This window comes from Agrilus planipennis, unplaced genomic scaffold (genome assembly GCF_000699045.2).
Source record: "Agrilus planipennis isolate EAB-ADULT unplaced genomic scaffold, Apla_2.0 scaffold30, whole genome shotgun sequence".
Classification (NCBI taxonomy): domain Eukaryota; kingdom Metazoa; phylum Arthropoda; class Insecta; order Coleoptera; family Buprestidae; genus Agrilus; species Agrilus planipennis.
This window is the reverse complement of record NW_020438923.1, coordinates 1,527,180-1,547,326: the sequence shown is the minus strand read 5'-3', so window position 1 is coordinate 1,547,326 and position 20,147 is coordinate 1,527,180. Positions and strand designations below refer to the sequence as shown.

The following is a 20,147-nucleotide window of genomic DNA, read 5'->3' as shown; positions in this document are numbered from 1 at the left end:
GCACTCATAATTTTTTTTATATATAATATTTGTAAGGGTTTTTAACCAAATTTCACAAGATATCTTTAAAAATATTACTAATTAATTAATTATTTCTACGTAATATTTTGCGATATATTCGATGATATCACTGAGCTTTACGTAGAAAATTATTTCCGTGAGAAAAAACTTTTCTAACGTTATTCGTAGTTACATTTAAAAGTTGTAGTATTTGCTGTATGTTAAGTTGTCTATATGTCACATTACAAATTGTAAATTAGTTGTAAAACCACAAAATACCACCCTAACTACGATTACATGGAAGAAATATCATCTAGTAATAAAAAGATATCAATTTGTTTCAATTAAATCGGAATTACAACTCTGTTATAGCTTTTATTTTAAATTTTCCCGGCGCCTTCACCAAAATTTTTAGTATGATTTTCTTTGATGATAATGTTTGTGAATCTTCATGGGTACAAATTTTCTAATATTTTTTTACATGTGCAATTAACTTCTTATTGACAAAAGAACCCAATGTTTTGGGTCTGTGTTCTTGCAAAATGAATCAAGAATTAACACTAAGATTTTCAAACAGTCCTAATTACAACCCTAGCGAAACCATTTAATAGAAATTATTAATGTTATGCAGTACCAGAACATGAAAACATTTATCAATTACCTGATCTTCTCGAAGTTTTCTCGCATCTCTGGATTTTTTCGCGGCCTTATTATTCCTTTTTCTTTTCTCATAGTACAGAGCGTCTTTTTTTTCTTCGGGGACGGGCTTCTTTTCGTTGCGCTGTTTTTTTAATCGAGCATTCATCATATCTCCGAATGCGTCTAGAAAACAAAAGCATTAATAAAAGATTAATCGTTCATCTGTCTTTTTTTTGTATCGTTAAATACAGTTATTACCGTGTGCATGGTGGTCAAAAGCAGGATAGGGCCTTAAACGGCGTTGAATGTCGTTGATGTAACTTTTTTGAAAATTATCGTAAAACTGAGTTTTGTACAATTCAGGGCACACTTTTAAATTATGGGATTGGGTTGGGCAAATAGCGAGTGGATGGAGTTTATTGTTCAAAGCTGAAAAAGCACAAAATACACATTAGGTAGACCACCAAAATAATTTGAAAGACCTTACCCTTTGAGGTTTCATCTGTTATGTAATACCTTTTAAAAATTCCATTGGAAAAAATGAGCGGGGTGTCATCGCAAAAATGATTATTATGAAAGCTCTGTATGGGTTCCATTCATTAATGGGTTATACGGAAATGAAATCGAAAAAAAGTATTTTGTTTTATTAAGCTTTTAAAACATTTGCATATGGGATCGTACTTTACATTGAATCACTGAAAGTCTAATGATGTTTGTATATTTAAACACTTGATTTTATAACTTTATTACTTATTGGTTGCTATGAAAGCTCATACAACGTTGCCAAGCTCAAAAGCTCAAAGTATTTTACGTAATTTTTATTTTTAATACTGCAACATAAAGAAAATCCACAATTCAAACTTGAAACGTATTAATATTAATGGAATTGCTTTCTGTTTGACTTTTGTGTTATATAAAAAGAGTGAAAGCATACCTGGTTCTGTGTAGGTATAGTTTTTTCGATTTAGTATAAAACTTCGCATTTGGCAACATAATTTTCAAAGCTTTAATTTTAAAAAGAACTGGGATTGGTTGGTATACGCCTACGTAGACACAGAATTAAACCTATTGGACACGGTTTAATGTTAAAATAATGTTTGGTAAGTCTTGCTTGTTTCCCACATAACTCCACCCCATGATAGGGGATGATAACATTTACAAGAGCATTATTTAATTATTCATACAGGTCAACTAGAATATGTATAATCAGAACGCACTGTGACTATGAAATTGTTAAAACAGCGACTTACTTACATGGGATTTCCCCGAATGATAACGTAATGCGAAACGTCTTTTATTTTTCAACATTTGTATTGCATTTATTAAAACGAAATACCTGCCAAGGACATCATTTGATCGTTTTTTGTTTACTAGCTGTTAATACATACTATTTTGATGTTTTTTCATTACCTCAATTGTTTAATTGTTTGATATTTGTTTTCGTTTGTCAGTTTTTTTAATTGATTGTCATTTTTCTTAACAAAATGCGTTCGATTATTATTTCTCCTAATAACAACTATTAATATTTCAAAAGTAGGCAAATAAAACAGAGATTGTTTTTTCATCCCTTTAAGAACGGTTGTCAGTAAATAAGTTAGATATCTGAAATAACAATAATAGCTTATTTTACGGGAACAACAACACATTATCATCATATTCCATGCAAACGTGAAGTGGTGTGGTACGTCGTGGGAAAATATCGAGCTGGGCCATGTGGCCTTTTACGCCTCTACGTAAACTTTGAGTCAACTTACGTATGATTAAACATTTAAAATTCAAGGGGCGCAAAGATCAAACGACTTCTTGACACCTTCGTGACAAAGTAACAAAAGAAAATGCACACAATCGCGAACGTCTCTATCAAATTTCGTTATGTCAAAAATTGATGGTAGCTATTCAACCCTTAATTAAACTGGCTCAAACAAATCTAAAAACTTTTTTTTAGATCCACCAAATTCGTACTTAATAAAAATTATAATTTATTACCCCTACAAGAGTGCGTTAAATAATTATGAAAAAATAAACATAATCTACTAATACTAACTAACAATTAACTTAAACAATCAGACTAATGGGTTGTGCAGTCAAAAGATTTAGTTTTCCTATAGCGATGCTTTATAATGTCGGCAGCTTTTTCGGCTACCATATAAACTGCAGGCATCAAATGACCAGAAATTGAAGACGGTATGACGCTGGCGTCCACTATCCTCAAGTTTTCCGTACCGTGAACTAGCAGTTTATCGTTTACGACTGACGTTTCGTGACTTTGACCCATTTTGCACGTGGCCACGGGATGATAAATGGTCGTACCGTAGTGTTGGATAACGCATTTCCAATAATCAAAACTTCTAAACTCGTAATCTTTACAATAGGTACTCTCTGGAACGACTGTGGTGTTATATTTTTGTAATGGACCGGATTCGTAGACATCCACCAGAAAATCTAGCGTTTCTACAAGAGCATTCATGTCGTCTTCTTCAGTGAGATAATTGGGATCGATCAGGGGGAAGTCCAAAGGATCTGCTGATTGCAGGGTCACCTGAATTATCAAGAGAAATGTAATTAAAAACGAAAGAGATAAGCGAGATTAGGTTTTTACCTGTCCAACTGATTTTGCATGAAGAAGAATTCCTCCAGCTTGAGCAACAGCGTATTTACCCCCTGTGATCCTCACTTCCTTGTTTTCCACGGCATAGACCGCTGACGTTGGAATCACATTGATTTCAGTTACAGGATATCTCTTGTGTTCAATGAATCCGATCGCTTCAATGTTTCCAACGTTGATGGTCAGTCTACCAAAACCTTGCAGATATTGGACCACGTCGCTTCTTATGGTTCTCTTCTCCTCTGTATAGTTCGTGGTGACGTTCATGGCCCTTTGAACGTAAAACTGGTCCAACATGTTCTTTCCAACGGGCAGATTCTTTAGAACGGGAATACTGAATTTGTCCAGTTGTTCTTTCGGCCCAAGGCCCGAAAGCATCATGATCTGTGGAGTTTGGATGGAACCGGCGGCCATGATTACCTCTTTGGTTGCTGTGACGATGTATTTTCTGTTGTTGTGTATGAACTCGACCCCGTTCGTTCTTTTTCCGCGTTGGTCCATCAAAATATGCGTGACGTAACATTCCGTTTTTACCTGCGAGAATTTCGAATTAACTTTAGCTGTGTCCATCATTAAATGTTATCTTTACAGACCTTCAGGTTCTTCCTGTCTTCGTTGGGGAACAGGTACGCCGCTGCGCTCGTCAATCTTCTGCCGTTTCTCTGAGTGAATTGATTGTAATTAATACCAAAAAGATTTTTGGCATTGTAGTCTGTGATCGGGTAGCCGAATAAACCCATCGCTTCCATGAAGGTTTTAGTGATATTGGATGGGGTTTTGTAGTTTTCGAGGGTGACTGGTCCTGAAAATCCGTGGTATTCCGCGTCGATACCAACAAGAGAGGACGCGTTTTCGTATTTTTTGAAGTAGGGGAGAACGTCGTCGAAGGACCATCCCTTGTTGCCCATTGCGGCCCATTTGTCGTAGTCTCGCCAGTTTCCACGGATATTTGCCAGACCGTTTATGCCAGTGGAACCACCATAGATTTTACCTCGTGGGTAGTCACAGCGGAATCCTGGTTGATCTAGAGAAAATACCAAGAATGTCTAATAGCATGCCATAAGGATTTTATCGCGTTCTTTTATTACCTCTGCAAGCAACTTTCTGGGGAACCGTCCTGAATCCCCAATTGTACTCGGAATTCTTGAGAAACCCGTCCATAGCAGGGATATCGACGTAATCGTTTTCTCTTTTGCCGGCTTCTAGAACCAGGACGGACACATCCGGTCTCTCTGTCAGTCTACCAGCGATCACACTGCCCGCCAATCCTCCACCAACAACCACGAAATCGTAACTCCCGATGGCTGTAACATTTTAAACAATTTCCTCAAAATTGTAACCCTACATGAAGGAAATAAAAAAAATCCCTACCAACGGGTGCTTCATCGGTATTTCTGACGTTGAACTCGGAACAAAATTCTGGTCTTTGATATGTACTTGTTTGTACAGTGTTTTGAATGATGAGATTTTCGTAATAATCGACTTCATCCCCCTGCGGATAGACAGGATGGGCGAAGAATAGAGCGAGGATAACTATTTCAAAAATCGCCTTCATTGTCCAGTACAAACCCAGCCAGTCACCAGAACTTATTAACGTTTTTACCAATTAGTTACCATTAAATAATAACGGAATGTGACAAAACATCACACTATTACAGGTGAAAGTTGCTCGGACTAATTAGAGTCCTAATGTTATCTACTTAAATACTATCCCAATCGAATAACGTCATACTTCGCCTTGTAAATTTTTTAAAAATACTTATCATAACACGATATATAGTCGAAATTGTTGTTTGCGTTGTTTCTACTTCAAAATACCATTGAAGGAACGTTGAAGGTTTCATTTATGGTACCTAGAAAGCTACAGTTAGTCGAGTATCTGATCTGAGCTGGAGTTACCCAAAAATGTCCCCACCTTAATTAAAAACATACTAATTCGAGAAACTCGAACAATTACTGTATTTCCTTGAGATAATGTTTAAACAAACATTGTTGCATCTAACAATTAGATGATTTCAAATGTTACTAAATAAATAGGGTTGAGGGTGAGCATTCGTGATGAAACAATAAATAAATAATATACAAATTTGTCTTCTCATAATCAAAAAACTATGTCAATTATAATAAACCATGTCAAGTTCGTTTCGACCTTATAGATATCTACTATTACATATATATTATAAATTGGCGGTCACTTTGAAGTGACTAAATTAATAAAGATGAAAATAATATCGGAAGTATACGAGGAATGAAACACGTAGTCCATTATCAAAATGAGTTGAGATAACAATAAGTAATAAATAAAAACAAAAAATTAAAAAATGTAAACTGCATTCATACATGACAGTTTGAAATAGTTTAGATTTTTAGCAAACAAACAAGTAATTGTTATGAGTCGAAGTCAGCTATAATATTAGGATCGAAATGAACCCCTTCCAAATAATTTATTACGTGATATCGCCCTTAACCAGCGAGCACACGAATATTGTATAAATGATCAACGGTTAATGATGTTACACTGTTTTTTTTTTCTTAATGTACATGCACACGTAGCCATATAAATATATAGAGAAGGGTGCTTAAACATCTGCATGATTCTCATCATTTGCCAGGTAAGCATGAAATAATGTTTCAAATAACGTCGTAATTATTTATGGTTACCACCATTTATTGTTGTATGGCAACCGAACAACATTAACCAGAATTTGATATCATCGCATTTACAGTTTGTCAAAAATAGTTTCGATTTTAAGCCTCGAAGTTTCATAAAATCTTGAAGAATAATAAAAAGCAATTACTAATAGAAATCATTTTTAAAATAAAATCGCAAAATCTCTCGATACTCAGGGTGGGCCAGCACATGGACGAGAACTTTCAAGGTATGGGACTTATTGGGGGTCGTGTTGGTTAGTATAACTTTACTTTTTGTTTGGTATTATTGGTTTCGATTAATATTTAATTCATACAGGGGCAGGGGAGGGTCGTGAATGTGGGGGTTCTGGGCTAATACTACTTTGGGCTTAATTAATTAATCAAACCAATTTAATGTTAGGAAAAACATTAAGGCAATTGCTTGTAGTTCTGTTATATAAATTTATATAAAGCATTTACATTATTTTTTAAATTCACAATATTGTCTTCAATGGGAGCCAGGGGCTTTTATATCCACGTGGCAGGGGCGGCCTTAGCCATTGGAAAGTTCCGGGCGGGTAAATTTTTGCGAGGCCCTCGTTTTTGTGGAATTAATTTTAATGATGATACTTAAAAAATTANGTCTTTATATATATGTATATCTATAACTTTATTTACACTGAAAACAATTTTATTTGTAACAAAATTGTTAATTTGTACATTGTTTAAAAAAAGGCGCACTCCAATTTGTAATACGCGAAATATTATTAGTTTAATTGAGAGGTTCGAACTAACTATAAGTTATCACAGTTTTGATAGCTTCGTCTGTAGTTTGATATTCTATTGTCGACATCACCGAAGATTCCCTCTTCCTCCTAAAAAACCTATGAATAGTAAAATGGGTTACTCCACAAACAAAAGCAAGTGCGCTAAATATCTTCATAGCCGTTTTGCCACCGACCATTTGGTATAAGATCCCAACGGTAACACAACCAATAGCGTACCCTAAAAGGTTGACAATACTGAAAAGTTGCAATAAATTAAGCAAATATGTATACCAAAGCCATCGTCTAAACCTGCTGCGATTCCTTGCATCGTGGCTGACATACCAGGCGGAGATATGGCATTGGCATAAGCCACGATTGTGGTATATGTCAGGGCGTATGTTGGCCCCTGCATCACAAGCTCGACGGGAAGAATCCACCACGGATTTGGCGCCAATGAGATCAACAATAACCGGATAGAGTAATTTACAAAGCATATGCTAAAACAATTTGCATAGCCTATTTTTGATAATATTTTCCCTAATAATAATAAAAAAATTGTGAAAAAAATATTATATTCCTACTCAATTATTTACCAGATATTGCGAAGAATAAAATTTCACCCCCCAATGTTTCGGCCGCCACAATAAGTCCTTCCAATAGCTTGACATTTCCAGTCTGACTTTGGATGGCCAAGTCTTCGAGGAACCAAAACAGGAAATATATTATGAAACTATCGATAATTCCAGCAAAGATTGCGAATATCAGGAATACCACAACGTCCCTGTCCCTTAGCAGTCGACACAGATCTTTGAAAACGTTTTTGGGAGGAGATATCACCGGCAACTACAAAGAGTTTATTTATTTCTAGAAAGGGCTAATATTTAGATACCTTACCTTCAATTTTGAACAAGCAAATAAATCAATGAGTGTAAAACTAACCATAATAATAAATGCTGGGGTGTAAGTCTCAAAACTTCCAATAGACCACCAATCTACGAGGTACCCCCCCAAAAGAGCCGTCAATCCGAAACCAATAGCACCCCATACCCTCTGTTTACCATAGTCGTATGTGTCCCCTTTAAAAGTATATAAAAACTTTAGTTGATGGTGTGTAATTGCAATAATTATTACTTATTAATGTACCAATTACATCAAAACAAACGGCGTCGCTTATGGAATTGGCAACGTTATAGCAAATATTGCCAAGGGACATCAGCAAAATGAAACCCCAGAAGGTTGATGAATTGTAGAAACAAGGTGCATCGATTTCGCTATTCTGTTGGCATCGCAATTTGCAGTCTTTTGAGCAATCTATGTCGATAAAAGTTTCTTTGCATATTGTAAAATCATCTTCTTCGTCCTTCAAGTATGCTAACCCTTTAAAGGATCTGTTACTCATTGAATTATCGGGACATGTTAAAACACATGTCACATTTTTGATGGAATTTTTGCAGGAAATGTTCTAGAATTCATTCGAAAATGTAAATTACATATTTTGTTATCGTTGCAAAATTCTTACCGAATCGTCACAAACACGTAAATATTCCCTACAAGTTATATTGTCAATTTTAAAATCTAAAATGCCAAATTTATTTGGTAACGCATATAAAAAAGCGAAAGATGTACTCATGGCGGCGATTAAAACCATAAAAATGGATTTCCGGTGGCTTCTAAAAACATCCACGATTATCCCAAATACTGGTTTGGCTAAGAGAAACAGAATGGGCAAAATTCCCGATACTGTTCCCATTACAACCGAAGAGATGCCCAATTCTTTGCCATAAACCGGTAACTGGGGAAGAATGGGGCCCATTGCTTCAATATTTTTTAATGTCAATTAAACGATAGACAGGCATGAAATATTAGAAACTTACCGGCCATGAAGAAGAAAAAGTGCGCCTTGATTGGCAACAATTCTTTGTTGAGTTTCATACTTTTTATTTGATAAAGAGAAACATTAAATGATTTGAATATTTACTGGTAAAATATCTGGCTAAAATCACATGATTATTTGAAGAAAAGGAGATAATAAAATATTCCCAATGCCAAGTTCATACTGTGAGGAGTTCGTTAAACTTTGTGGCATACTTATCTTTTCGTTCGCTTGCAAACAATGAAAACTGTACTTACGAAAGATAAGTGAAATAAGTAAAAAAGCGTAGATACTAACGACAACTTCGCAATTATTTCTAAAACAAGAAAATGCTATGGTTCCATTTGAATAATTTTATAGTTTGTTCGCTACACAAGTATTACAGAAGGCCTGGCTCGCATAAATTAATATGTTCAGCATAATCAAAAGCTATTTTTAAACAAGTTTATTGCAACACTAACATCTACGCTGAACTTTCTATCGCCGTTGTAAATGACAGACTAAAAACTTGAAAACTGCATTTTCTACAGTTACGTTTTAATCTTCCGCCCAACAACAGTCCACAGTTTACTGATAAGAAGTTACAATATTTAGCAGATTATTGTTTAAAGATAGCTCCAGTTTTATTCACGGTTAAAACGCCAGTAGCGGTGCAAGCAATAGTAAAAGATAATTGTATATTTAAACAACAAATTAATACAGTTGCGATTCAAATATATGTTTGTAAGTTTGTAGTAGAGCCTTGCAATGGGCGGCTGTTCTGAAATCTAGACCGAGCTTGTAGTGTTTTGCTGTAGCCAATACTTCCTAAAGAAATTAATTTCGATAAACCAATAAAATGCACGACTATATTATTTCTAATCAATTACTTTTACTGCTTGATTAAGGGAACCTTCGATTATGCCTTTTATTAGCTCAGTTTCTGATAAAGTTTCCGGAAAGATATCGTTGGGATATTGAACAATATTCCCAGAAAAATTAACGATCAGCTTAGCTTCTTCTCGAGGACATACCATAACGTAGTAATCTTTTATTGAATCTGAAAATCTGAAATGGAACAATGAACCATGAACCATCACCATCAGATAAATGGTACAGAGTTTTGCTGTATAATATCCCACACATCCCATGATTAGTATTGATTCCCATTATTGCCTTTTAAGCGGGATTTATATTACTGAAATACCTTTGAGTAATTTCTCCCTTTTCGACATAATCCACATTTTTGAGATGTTCCATGTACGATAATACTGCAAACCCACCATTGGTGACTATGTCTGGAATGATAAGCTTATTGGTTCCGATCAAAATCTTATGGGAGGTTGGTGTGATAGCCCCATATGCAGCCTCAACTATAACTTTTGCCTGAAGTTTATCGGCTATGTTGTACACGAGGCCGTTTTGTTTTCCCGCCAACACAAGTAAATCGCACTCTTCATTCAAAATAGAATCGGAATGGTACGGTTTTGTTTTGAAATGAAAATCTTTTAGAGTGCCGAACTTCTGCTTGTGCGAGTAAGCGGACTGTAAAATAAAAAAGAAACGTTAAAAACACTTTTATAAATCATTGTTACTGTTGCTAATACATCAATATCCAAACCGTCGTAGTAATATGTGAAACAATCGTTGTCATCGATGCCCACACAGATTGCTCCCTCTTCTTGTAATTTTGAACCAATAAGGTATCCGTACTTCCCCAAACCCTGAAAATATAGTAAGTACATTGCTAAATGAATATTTCAGCTCGAAGTTCAGAACAAATGCGGCTCAATAAGAATAAGACAAATGTCATCGTGTGTTCGATATTTTACATAACCAAAAATATTGCGAGTAATCAAGAGTAGTTTTTGAAGATGTTTAAGGGTGATTCAGGGGGAAAGGAAGCCATTCAGGCGGTGATAGTTGGGGACCATTTCGGGAACGAATTCAGGCCAGTAACAGATTCCCTGCCTTTCGCTCTTCTGCCTCTGGCAAACATTCCCCTTTTGGAATACACTTTGGAATTTCTTTCTTTGGGGGGTGTTGACGAGACGTATCTCATTTGTTGCAATGGGGGTAGAATAATAGAAGATTATGTGGAACGACGCGTTAAAAACTGCGCCCCATGGTCTAGATCAATGAAGGTCGTAATAATTATGTCAGAAACGTGCAGATCTTTTGGAGATTGTTTGAGAGATTTAGACTCGAGGGGGTTGGTCAGGGGGAACTTTATATTAGTAGAGGCCGGCACGATTGGGTCCATTGATTTAAAAAATTATCTTCAAAAACATGTCAACAATTGCAAAAACGATAAAAACGCTGTTGCCACGGTACTGTTTGAAAATTGCGGAGCGGGAAATCCCTCCGCGTTGTCTAAAAACGAAATTACCCTTGGCGCCAGCGCGAAAAATAGAATATTATTTTATCAGAACAAGAGATCAAGCAAAATTGAAATCCCACTGGATATAATAAGCGGGAACAAGACGGTGGACATTTTCCACAATATCAAAGACGTCCACGTCATGATATGCACCTCATCCGTTCTTCCCTTATTCTCCGACAATTTCGACTTTCAAACACGCGACGACTTCATCCGCGGTCTCCTAATGAACGAGGAGATCATGGGTTCGACCATTTACACGGAATTCATAAAAAACAACGAATTCGGGGTGGGAATTACAGACTGGCGGTCTTATCATGCCACAAGCATTGACGTGATGCATAGATGGGCTTATCCAATGACTCCAGACGCAGCCAGCGCCGGCCTTTACAGATACATCAAAAATAATATCTACCGGTCTCAAGACGTGCAAATAGGAAAGAATGTTTCTTTAGTAGAAGACGTTGTAATCGGTCCAAAGTCCGTCGTAAACAGCGACACGAAAATTACGAAATCGGTAATTGGTCCAAACGTTTATATTGGAAAGAATGTCAAAATAGCGAACTCGTTCATTTTCAACGATGTAAAGATCGAGGACAATGTCGAAATAACCCATTCCGTGATTGGAAGGAATAGCATCGTCCATTCTAAATCGCGAATAACAATGGGGACCATCTTGGGCATTGGAGTCATCATACCAACCGGTACGAAACTGGAAGACGCTCTGGTTCAATCCCACGATCCGCTTAATAAAGACCCGAATGCAAAAATTGGCCCAGTGGCTTACAAAGTTAGATTCGACACTGATGAAACTGCAGAATCGGGAAAGGAGAGTTACTCAAAGGCCACAAGCAGGTTGCACCTCCATTTCCCCGACGAAGACGAGTCCAGTGAAGGCGATTCCACCGAACAAAGTGAAGACCTTTCGTACAGGAACTCTCCACTTCCTGACGACACCAACATGTTCTTAACGGAAGTAATGGATAGTCTTTCGAGAGGCTATGAAGATAAACTTCAATGTGATAATCTCATTTTGGAGATAAACTCATCCAGATATGCGTACAATGTGTCACTGAAGGAAGTTAACTTAAACGTCGTGAAGGCCATTTTAGAATTGGCCTTCCAAAATCTCCCTTGCAAACAATCCACGGGGCTGCAGTACTGGAGCACTTTACAACCCCTCCTGAAATATTTTAAACCCATTTTGAACAACTACGTCCGCAATAGAGATGCCGTCGAAGACGCTCTTCAAGCAGTCGAAGATGTTGCCAGTTCCAATAGTGAAATTGCCGACTGCGTGGTCAAAGTTTTGGAATGGTTTTATGACAACGATTTGATGGCAGAAGAAAATATTTTGAAGTGGAATTCCGGTTTGGACAAGAAAGGTAAATTGTACAAGAAGGTCCAGCCTTTCATAAGTTGGTTGGAAGAAGCCGAAGAAGATTCCGATTCCGACGAAGAAGATTAATATTGTATTGTTATTGTAAAAGTGTTTATGTTGTAATAGAAAATAAAATCTTTTTTTATAACAAACAACTGGTTTTCGATTGTTTTTTTTTTTTGAGTTAGTGCTTCTGTGTTGATGTTTTAATTAAGGGGTATTTGAAATTGAATTTAAAAACCTGTAATATAAACGATTTGTTCTTCAGGCCTGTTTCCAGTTCGATTGTTTTCATTATTTTTTCGTCATTTAAAAATAATTCTAGGGTGTAAGCTATAGTATCTTTCAAAATTTCGTTATAATTCCCAACTGAATTAACAAATGAGTCAGGTTTGCCAATAACAAAGGAACTCGGGATGCAATTTGTGTCTGAAAAGCATTAAAAAATTGGCTATTTGCTTAAGAAAACACTCCGAGACTGACATTACGAGCGCATAGGCGTAACATTTTTTTTTGTTTTGACAAACAATCGAAAATAAAACTAGACTGAGATTGACCTGTATTAGGGGTGTTTGCTATCCATTCCATTTCTTCACACGAAGTGCCGATATCCGGTTCAAAAATGTCAATTGCATTACCTAAAAGTTAGATTGATTTTGAGACTAGTTTTGTAGTTCCGAAAGATTAACGAATTTGTACCACAGAAGTTTCGTTTGTATAATTCTGACGTGTATTTTTGTAAGATTTCCTTTGTGTCATCTCTTTTAAATTCGTTTGGGTCTATTAAGATGGACCCATGAGAACCAAGCAATGGGATTCGCATGCAAGCGTTCCTCTGGGATGTTAATATTGCTAGACCCCTTAACTCATGTTTTTGTTCATTTCGCAACAGTCTCAAACCTTAGATAGGTAAGAAACACATCAACAAATACAAAATTTGATAAATAATATGGTACCTCCGATACATGGTGTCTGATTTGAAAGCAATGACGAATTTTGAACTCTGTAACCTTTGACCACCCTCTTTCTACCATCCTGCAATTTTACTCTACAATTAATTTCCAAAACACTGCTACAAACATCGCCAGCGTCTATTAAATCTTTAACAGTTTGTCTCGCTTCTTCCACCGGTAATGATGGATTTTTTCTTCGAACTTCGTTGACCAAATCGCTATAAACATGTTCGATAGCTGTGTGTTTGTACCATCTTACGGAGTCGACCAAAAAAGCGTTAGCACAATAAAAAGCATCCCTTAATTTTTCTGGAAAGTCGTAAGGATGATTCCGGGAATAAAATCTGCGATGACACGGTCTAACAAAAAAATCGAGTATAAATTTCATTTTGACAACTTCAAATACAAGTAATAAAAAAATTGTTAATCAGATTTATCGTTAGTTGTTATAGAAACTCAAAAATCAATTATGACAATTTCAATAAAAATAAACTACGTTTGAGTTTAATTTCATAATAATTTTAAGTAATGTTTGTTTATTTAACTAACCATTGGAGAATTTTACTTACCATGCGTTAATTATATTACAATAACTATTTTAAAAGCGGCAAAACATACGTCTCTAACAAATTATTTCATTTTTATGTCTTTCTTGGGAAAATATTATTTACTACGCCCCTGTTATTTGCGTCGTTTTTTTTATAAAGGAGAAGAAAAAGTAAAATGCAGGTGTTCTCTGTCGAATGGCCAGTTGCGAGTTGGATTTCGTCGGGATCGCCAGGGGAATCCTACAATCGGTCTTCAACGTTTTTCTTTTTTTCTGTTCATTTTTAATAATTCGTACAAGTTGGCGTAACAATAAAACATAAGAGGTCAGTAACAAACGGTATTAGTTGTCAATTTTAATAAATATTGAGTAGAATTGCATGAAATATTGTGCAAAATAGTGGTAAAAGAAGCATGTGCATTTTCTTCGAAAAATTGTGAATTTATGTATGTATTTTTTGCTCTGTAACGTAACTGAATGAAAGGTTTTATTGATTTTATTGCAATATGAACAAATACTTTTTTTACATTTAAATCGTAGGTAGATATGCAATTATCATGTAAATTTAAAATTACGACAGGCCAAGCTGTAAAGTACAAATACTGATTTTTAATGTCATGATTATTTAGAATGTAAGTCCAGCTTCGGAATATGTGGTGAATATTTTTTCTATAGAATTAATGTAGGCTGCTGTCCTCAAGTCCAGGCCCAGGTTGAACTTATTAGCAGTTTTGATGATTGCCTGTAAAACAAATTATTATAAGGTATTCATATTTTTTACATGCTTTTTGCAGTAATGTAGTTAGATAAAGCAGTTTTGTGCTATTTGTTATAAGACGCGTGTTCTTTCAATATGGCGACGCTTCTGTTTTGAGACGCCATTAACAACCACGTGTTTGAATAAATTCCGTTAGAATTGCACAAAGTACGTTAAAAAATTGTAAAATTTACCTTCGACGATCGTTCCATGGTGTATTCCAAACCAGAATGTACAATATCTTTTTCTGAAGCACCAGAAATCCGTTTTTGGAATGAATCGGATGGAGTTATTGGTATAGGTCCTCCGGTTTGACCAAGTCTCCTCTCTAACGATTCTTGTACTGATTCTGTTAAAAAAATTAAACAATTTGCAATGTTTCAGACCTAGTACAGGATTAATTTCGTACTTAGCAAATGATAATTGGAGTCGCGTTCGTATTTGAATGTCAGTCTTCCGTATGATACGTGATTAAGATTTTTCAACCACTCGAAAAATGATACTGTCACACCACCAGCGTTGCAATACAGATCGGGGATCACCAGGACCTTTTTGTCGATTAAGATTTTGTCGGCGGCTGGGGTTGTAGGCCCGTTAGCACCCTCGGCTATTACCTACAAACAACGCGTTGATTTTTGTTTGACTTTAGGGGTTGTTTTTACTTACTTTAGCCTTTATTTTATCCGCATTTGTCATCGTTATGACCTTTTCTGTAGCAGCGGGAACTAAGATATCACAGTTTTCATACATCAAATCGAAACCACCCTCGTACTTTTGCGCCCCAGGGAATCCCTGTACTGTCCTGTGTTTCAGTAAATAATCCTCAAGGTCCTACGATAAATTTCCAAAATGTTTGTAGATATTAATTTAGCACAATTGTTGTAACATTTATTACCTTTGGATCAATGCCGTTAGGGTTGTAAAGTGACCCGTCTCGTTCTATCACCCCAATACATGTAGCTCCGGCTCTCACGAGGTACCTGGTGGTGTGCAAGCCGACATTACCAAAACCTTGTACTATGAATGTTTTCCCCTTGATTCCAGGGGATAAACCGATGACGTCCATGAAACTGGTGTCGTTCATGAAGTTGTCTATCCCGTGGAAGATCCCTCGACCTGTTGCTGATACTCTACCGTGTATGCCACCCTTAATGTGTAAGTGATTGAGTAGTTAGACGTTAGCATGATCGGAAAATATTGATTGTAATAACGATTATTCGTACCTGATTGATGGGTTTCCCGGTGATACACGCGTGCGAATTTATGTCGTTGTACCCTATTGTTTTCGCATAAGTGTCTGCCACCCAGGACATTTCACGTTCACCTGTGCCCATGTCGGGAGCAGGCACATCGATCCCTGGACCTGTCAAAAATAAAACAAAACCATTTACGAAAAAAAAAGTTAAACTTTAAAAAGCAAATTGGAAATTGTAGATGAAAACATCCAATAAATTACAACAGAAAACAATTAGCAGAAAATAAAGTAAACTTGATAAGAATAAAACGAACAAAATATTTATTACATAATAGACAAGACAAAGGAGAAATAATTGATGTGCAATCAGTGTGAAGTCCTATATTTAGCTACTATTTCATGACGAAAAAGCAGAAAGCTGCGCATGAAAAATATTTTTGTCACTAAACGAGAGATAAAACGAAATAAAGTTTTGTCCCGGAAAAAAAAAGGAAAAGCATTCAGCTGTTTTCTACTGTTGATAAAAGATGATGCTAATAAAGATAGAATTACATCATATACAATGAAGTAATGGGTAACATTGTGATAACTTTTAATTACGAAGGGAAATAGATAATTAAAACAGTGTAAACAGAGAGATAATAGCAACAAATAGAATAGAACAACCATCTGGATTAATTCGACACGTATCTTGTTAATATTTACATAAAATGGGAAGGAAAGAGAAATTTACAAACATAAAATCATATTCATCGTGATCAATTTGACCATAGTCTAAAAATATATTTAAGACATTGTTTTGTTAATTACTAATATTGGTCAATGTTAATATTGGTTAATATTAATTTGTCAGAGCATTCGTGCGTAAAGCCAAGAGGACGCGGGTTCGATTCCCGGCGGGGCGGGGGGTGAAAACAGCAACAAAAATATTTTCCTCACTAATTGAGGAGGAGTTTGAGTAGTTCAAAATCGAAAAGTGATTTCAAGTTGATGTTGCATAAAAATATATTGATGGTGATATTTTTTGTACAGACATTTAGAAGCTAACATACCAATGAAACCTTTCTTTGCTAATTCGAGGGTGAATCTTCTGGTAATTTTTTCTAATTCTCGTTCTGAATATTGTTTCGGATCTATTCTTACACCTGCTTTACCACCGCCAAATGGTACATCCACACACGCACATTTAAAGGTCATCAAAGCTGATAAGGCTTTTACTTCATCCCTGTTTACGTCCATGGAATAACGAATACCTGAAATGATAAACAAATTGAATAGGTTCGTTATTTATCCTAAAAGTTTATTAACAAATGCCAAAACTCTAACGGAAGCTGATTTTTTAATGGTAACTTTTGATGACATTTTTGAACTCTACTTTTATTAATGGAAATACATTAACATCTTCCAATTCCTGCATATATTAAGTTTAATATGGTCTTGTACACTATTTAACGTTCCATTGACGTCATTTACGTTTAAATTTTATTGTCTGGCGACACGTTATTTATTAAGTCTCGTGATGGCCACCCTGCATATACGATGACTATAAGCTGACGGCTTTGTATCTTATTAACGCGCTTAATTGATATAACAGCCAAAATTTAAACATTTACTGACGCTTATCACGACTGCTTTATGAACTTATATTTTTGTGTTTGCAACATTTTTGAATTCAATTCACAATTTACAATAGGCTCTAAATAGTTCTGGGATTTTATTTAATTTATATTAAGGATGAATTTTGGACAAGTATTTTTATGATTGGATACTTCAGATGTTTGAATTTCTGTTTTTGGCCTTTCTGGTTCTCAAGATTTGGCTTCTTTATTCTTCAATTAATTAGATACAATTTTTTTCTTCTTCAAGAATCATAGTTACGAAGCTTTTTAAATGTAATACGTAGTTATTCTTGTTTATGCATTAAAAATGAATTTCTTAGTGCCCAGGTGCACCAAGTACATGCATACAATAATTGTTGTAATAGCGTATATTTGTATGCAAAAAGTATGGCATCTGTCCAACGTTTTCATACAAGGCCTTATTCTAAAAACGACTACTATTGATGCAGATTTAAAATACGTATAAACGTATGAGGTCAACTTGTCCACTACCAAAGGCTTCCTTATTTACAATTAATTACGTAACACTGTAGATTAATTTTTCTAATAAGTGCATACATACAAATGTATAGATCTACCTGACTATTGTAAATCACTGAAAAAAAAAGCTTATTTCTTAGGTGTTTCGCTTCGTATTTTGTATTGTAGTGGACTAGTCTGCCTCATCGCCTACAATATCTTAGTGTATTTAAATTGTTTATTCGCTGATAAGATGGAATACCATTTAAATTTTATGATAGTTATCGTTAGCAACAACATGGGTGGTTGCAATTTGTTACACATCTGCTAATAATTTATATAATTGCTTATAAGTTATGAAATAGCTAATAGCCAATTGAAAATAATCAATTAATGACCTGTTGAACATAATAATTTATTATTTTTAAGTGTCACGATAAGACCCGGTATCTTTGATATGTGCAGAAGAAGAAGTTACGAAATCTGTACTCTCTTCAACATCCAGGTGTGAAAATCGCATACCAATAATCACAAATGCAATCAGAAATCAATTATCCTTGAACTTATCTAGGTTTTTTGTTACTACGCGATTAATTACCGTGCACACACCGCTACTTAAAAATCAGAAAAAAATGCGTGCACATAAAAAAAACTGAGCCCTTAACGACAAGGCATTTTTTTGTTACAACTCAACCATTATATTGTTCCATGTAGCTTGCATAAATTATGCGATAAAATAAGTTTTTACGACTTGGTAACCGTGGTTTTTACTATAATACGTTGTACTTAATTTTTCATGAGTACTCTACAGAATACAATTATAAATGGACTTGGGTTGATTATTCATCAGCTATCGCTTTAGAATCTTTATTTTAATTTATCTTGACGAGGAACCGAATCGACTGAAATATGTTGTTGAGATGCGTCTTCTGCATGTAGTGTTTCAAAAGTATTTGGAAAAGCTACCGTATCAGTTACTATGTATCGCTGCAAATGAAATAAATAAACATTAAAGAATTTCACTAATATCAAAATAGTACGCTTGTAATTTGCAATTTGATATACGTAATACATTCATAATAATACATGGGAATGCAAGGTGGATTGAATTCTAATGCAGTATTTATAATTACTGCATCTTCCAAAATTGTTGGATTGTTGGATTGCGAGTGTGTATTTTTAGAAACAACCAACGCAAAAGATAATCCGCATACAGAATACAATCGACTTGACACGGATCTTTCTATAAGATCTCTTTCTATGCGTCACCGTTGTGAAAATTAATAATAAATGCATGTGGTGTTTGCGAGACAAAGCGACAAAGCCGTTTAGTTTGTGCCAAGAGCTTATAGCTTATCCGAGTTATATAATTTTTGCGCAAACATAATCTTTTTTGCATCTATGTAACACCTTCTAGTCCTTTCTACTGCTTCCTTATTGGTTTGTAACGTTATTTATTAATAGTATCCTTTCAAAAAAATATTACCCCCTTTACAAGGCGTCCGATGGGTGCTGTGCTGCGCCCTGAATCCCTTGATGATCTCGTACTCGCCGTTGTCCCGTTTGATGGGGAAGACGATTTCGATAACGTGATTGCATTCTTCCATGACCGTAAGAATACCTTTCACCTTCGCTTTGCGTTGTTCGAGACTTAGCCTGGAGCCCTTTTGTTGGGCTAGGTCTTCTACGAGCTTGTCTTCGACGATCATGCACGCCCTGTGAAAGAAGTATTCTACCATGTCGAAGAAACGAGGATTTGGGTTTTCGGGCATGTCTTTAAGTTTGTCTGGAATTCTATGGTCAGCATAATTTCTTGTCTGGATCGCGGCCGGTGAAATTTTGGCAAGCGTCGTGGTTAGGTCGGCCTTGCTCTTTGCTAGCAGCACATTCCGTGGTATCAACTTCAGATGGAACATTTTGAGTTCTTGTTTTTTTATTTGTTTGACGAAAACAATGCAGTGTTTGTTACTGAAACGCACTAAGCACTCACTTTCTATTATCCCGATCCCATTCAAATGGTGAACATTTTTCCACGCTGCGAACGTACTACTGTACTAAACACTCAGGCTTGTGCCTGGCTGGTGTTTTGAACACAGGCGCTTTAATTGTTATAAAATTATCGTCATTTTCGACACGATTTCTAAACGACAATTAACGATCGCAGACGGCTTGTGCACGACAGAGCGCATGTTTCGATCGTGTTTTGTTTGTAAGGAGTCACCGGATTTGTAAGCGCGAAGGGGCTTCACAGGGTGAAGGCGAGCCATAAAGCGGATTTTATGTAATGCTTCGTTTATTAAACACAAAAATTTGTTTTTTTTTTATTTTTAAAACTTTTTATTTTATTTTCGTTAACGTTTCG

At 35.7% G+C, this 20,147-nt stretch overlaps 6 protein-coding genes across 7 annotated transcripts in view; 1 reads left to right on the top strand and 5 right to left on the bottom strand.

The window, feature by feature from the left end:
- The window catches only part of LOC112904286 (D site-binding protein-like), a 5,666-nt gene extending 3,464 nt beyond the window's left edge, over positions 1 to 2,202 (bottom strand). Inside the window, exons 1-3 of the mRNA XM_025973931.1 lie at positions 1,127 to 2,202; positions 898 to 1,068; positions 635 to 822 (exon numbers count right to left, since the gene is read on the bottom strand). Of these exons, the coding sequence (XP_025829716.1) occupies positions 635 to 822; positions 898 to 1,068; positions 1,127 to 1,235 (468 nt within the window). The 5' untranslated portion in view covers positions 1,236 to 2,202. The remainder of the gene's footprint in view (positions 1 to 634; positions 823 to 897; positions 1,069 to 1,126) is intronic.
- Positions 2,203 to 2,601: 399 nt separating this feature from the next.
- On the bottom strand, positions 2,602 to 6,321 carry LOC112904276 (glucose dehydrogenase [FAD, quinone]-like). Its single transcript, XM_025973919.1, has 5 exons — positions 4,616 to 6,321; positions 4,333 to 4,548; positions 3,838 to 4,268; positions 3,239 to 3,778; positions 2,602 to 3,178 (listed from the first exon to the last, which is right to left on the bottom strand). Exons 1-5 carry the CDS (start codon positions 4,797 to 4,799, stop codon positions 2,708 to 2,710), a joined length of 1,842 nt encoding a protein of 613 aa, XP_025829704.1. The 5' UTR covers positions 4,800 to 6,321; the 3' UTR covers positions 2,602 to 2,707.
- A 218-nt stretch (positions 6,322 to 6,539) lies between these two features.
- Positions 6,540 to 9,011, bottom strand: LOC108732294 (major facilitator superfamily domain-containing protein 6). Of its 2 annotated transcripts, none has more exons than XM_018462990.2 (7): positions 8,517 to 9,010; positions 8,162 to 8,457; positions 7,786 to 8,104; positions 7,537 to 7,718; positions 7,236 to 7,485; positions 6,934 to 7,179; positions 6,540 to 6,880 (listed from the first exon to the last, which is right to left on the bottom strand). In XM_018462990.2, the coding sequence occupies exons 1-7, from the start codon at positions 8,572 to 8,574 to the stop codon at positions 6,666 to 6,668; spliced, it is 1,566 nt and encodes a 521-aa protein (XP_018318492.1). In that variant the 5' UTR covers positions 8,575 to 9,010; the 3' UTR covers positions 6,540 to 6,665. The 2 variants fall into 2 exon arrangements, with proteins under 2 accessions (XP_018318492.1, XP_018318493.1); XM_018462991.1 differs by having other exon boundaries at positions 6,787 to 6,897; positions 6,952 to 7,179; positions 8,517 to 9,011.
- Positions 9,012 to 9,131: 120 nt separating this feature from the next.
- Positions 9,132 to 14,484, bottom strand: LOC108732293 (glutamate dehydrogenase, mitochondrial-like). The gene is made up of 8 exons (XM_018462988.2): positions 13,212 to 14,484; positions 12,955 to 13,155; positions 12,813 to 12,893; positions 12,497 to 12,684; positions 10,102 to 10,218; positions 9,702 to 10,039; positions 9,385 to 9,562; positions 9,132 to 9,322 (listed from the first exon to the last, which is right to left on the bottom strand). The coding sequence occupies exons 1-8, from the start codon at positions 13,594 to 13,596 to the stop codon at positions 9,209 to 9,211; spliced, it is 1,602 nt and encodes a 533-aa protein (XP_018318490.1). The 5' UTR covers positions 13,597 to 14,484; the 3' UTR covers positions 9,132 to 9,208.
- Positions 10,279 to 12,410, top strand: LOC108732291 (translation initiation factor eIF-2B subunit epsilon). The gene has a single exon (XM_018462986.1). It carries the CDS (start codon positions 10,369 to 10,371, stop codon positions 12,340 to 12,342), a length of 1,974 nt encoding a protein of 657 aa, XP_018318488.1. The 5' UTR covers positions 10,279 to 10,368; the 3' UTR covers positions 12,343 to 12,410.
- Positions 14,381 to 19,701, bottom strand: LOC108732292 (glutamate dehydrogenase, mitochondrial). Its single transcript, XM_018462987.2, has 8 exons — positions 19,272 to 19,701; positions 16,760 to 16,960; positions 15,736 to 15,875; positions 15,408 to 15,659; positions 15,179 to 15,343; positions 14,922 to 15,126; positions 14,707 to 14,861; positions 14,381 to 14,497 (listed from the first exon to the last, which is right to left on the bottom strand). The coding sequence occupies exons 1-8, from the start codon at positions 19,699 to 19,701 to the stop codon at positions 14,381 to 14,383; spliced, it is 1,665 nt and encodes a 554-aa protein (XP_018318489.1).
- Positions 19,702 to 20,147: the final 446 nt, after the last annotated feature.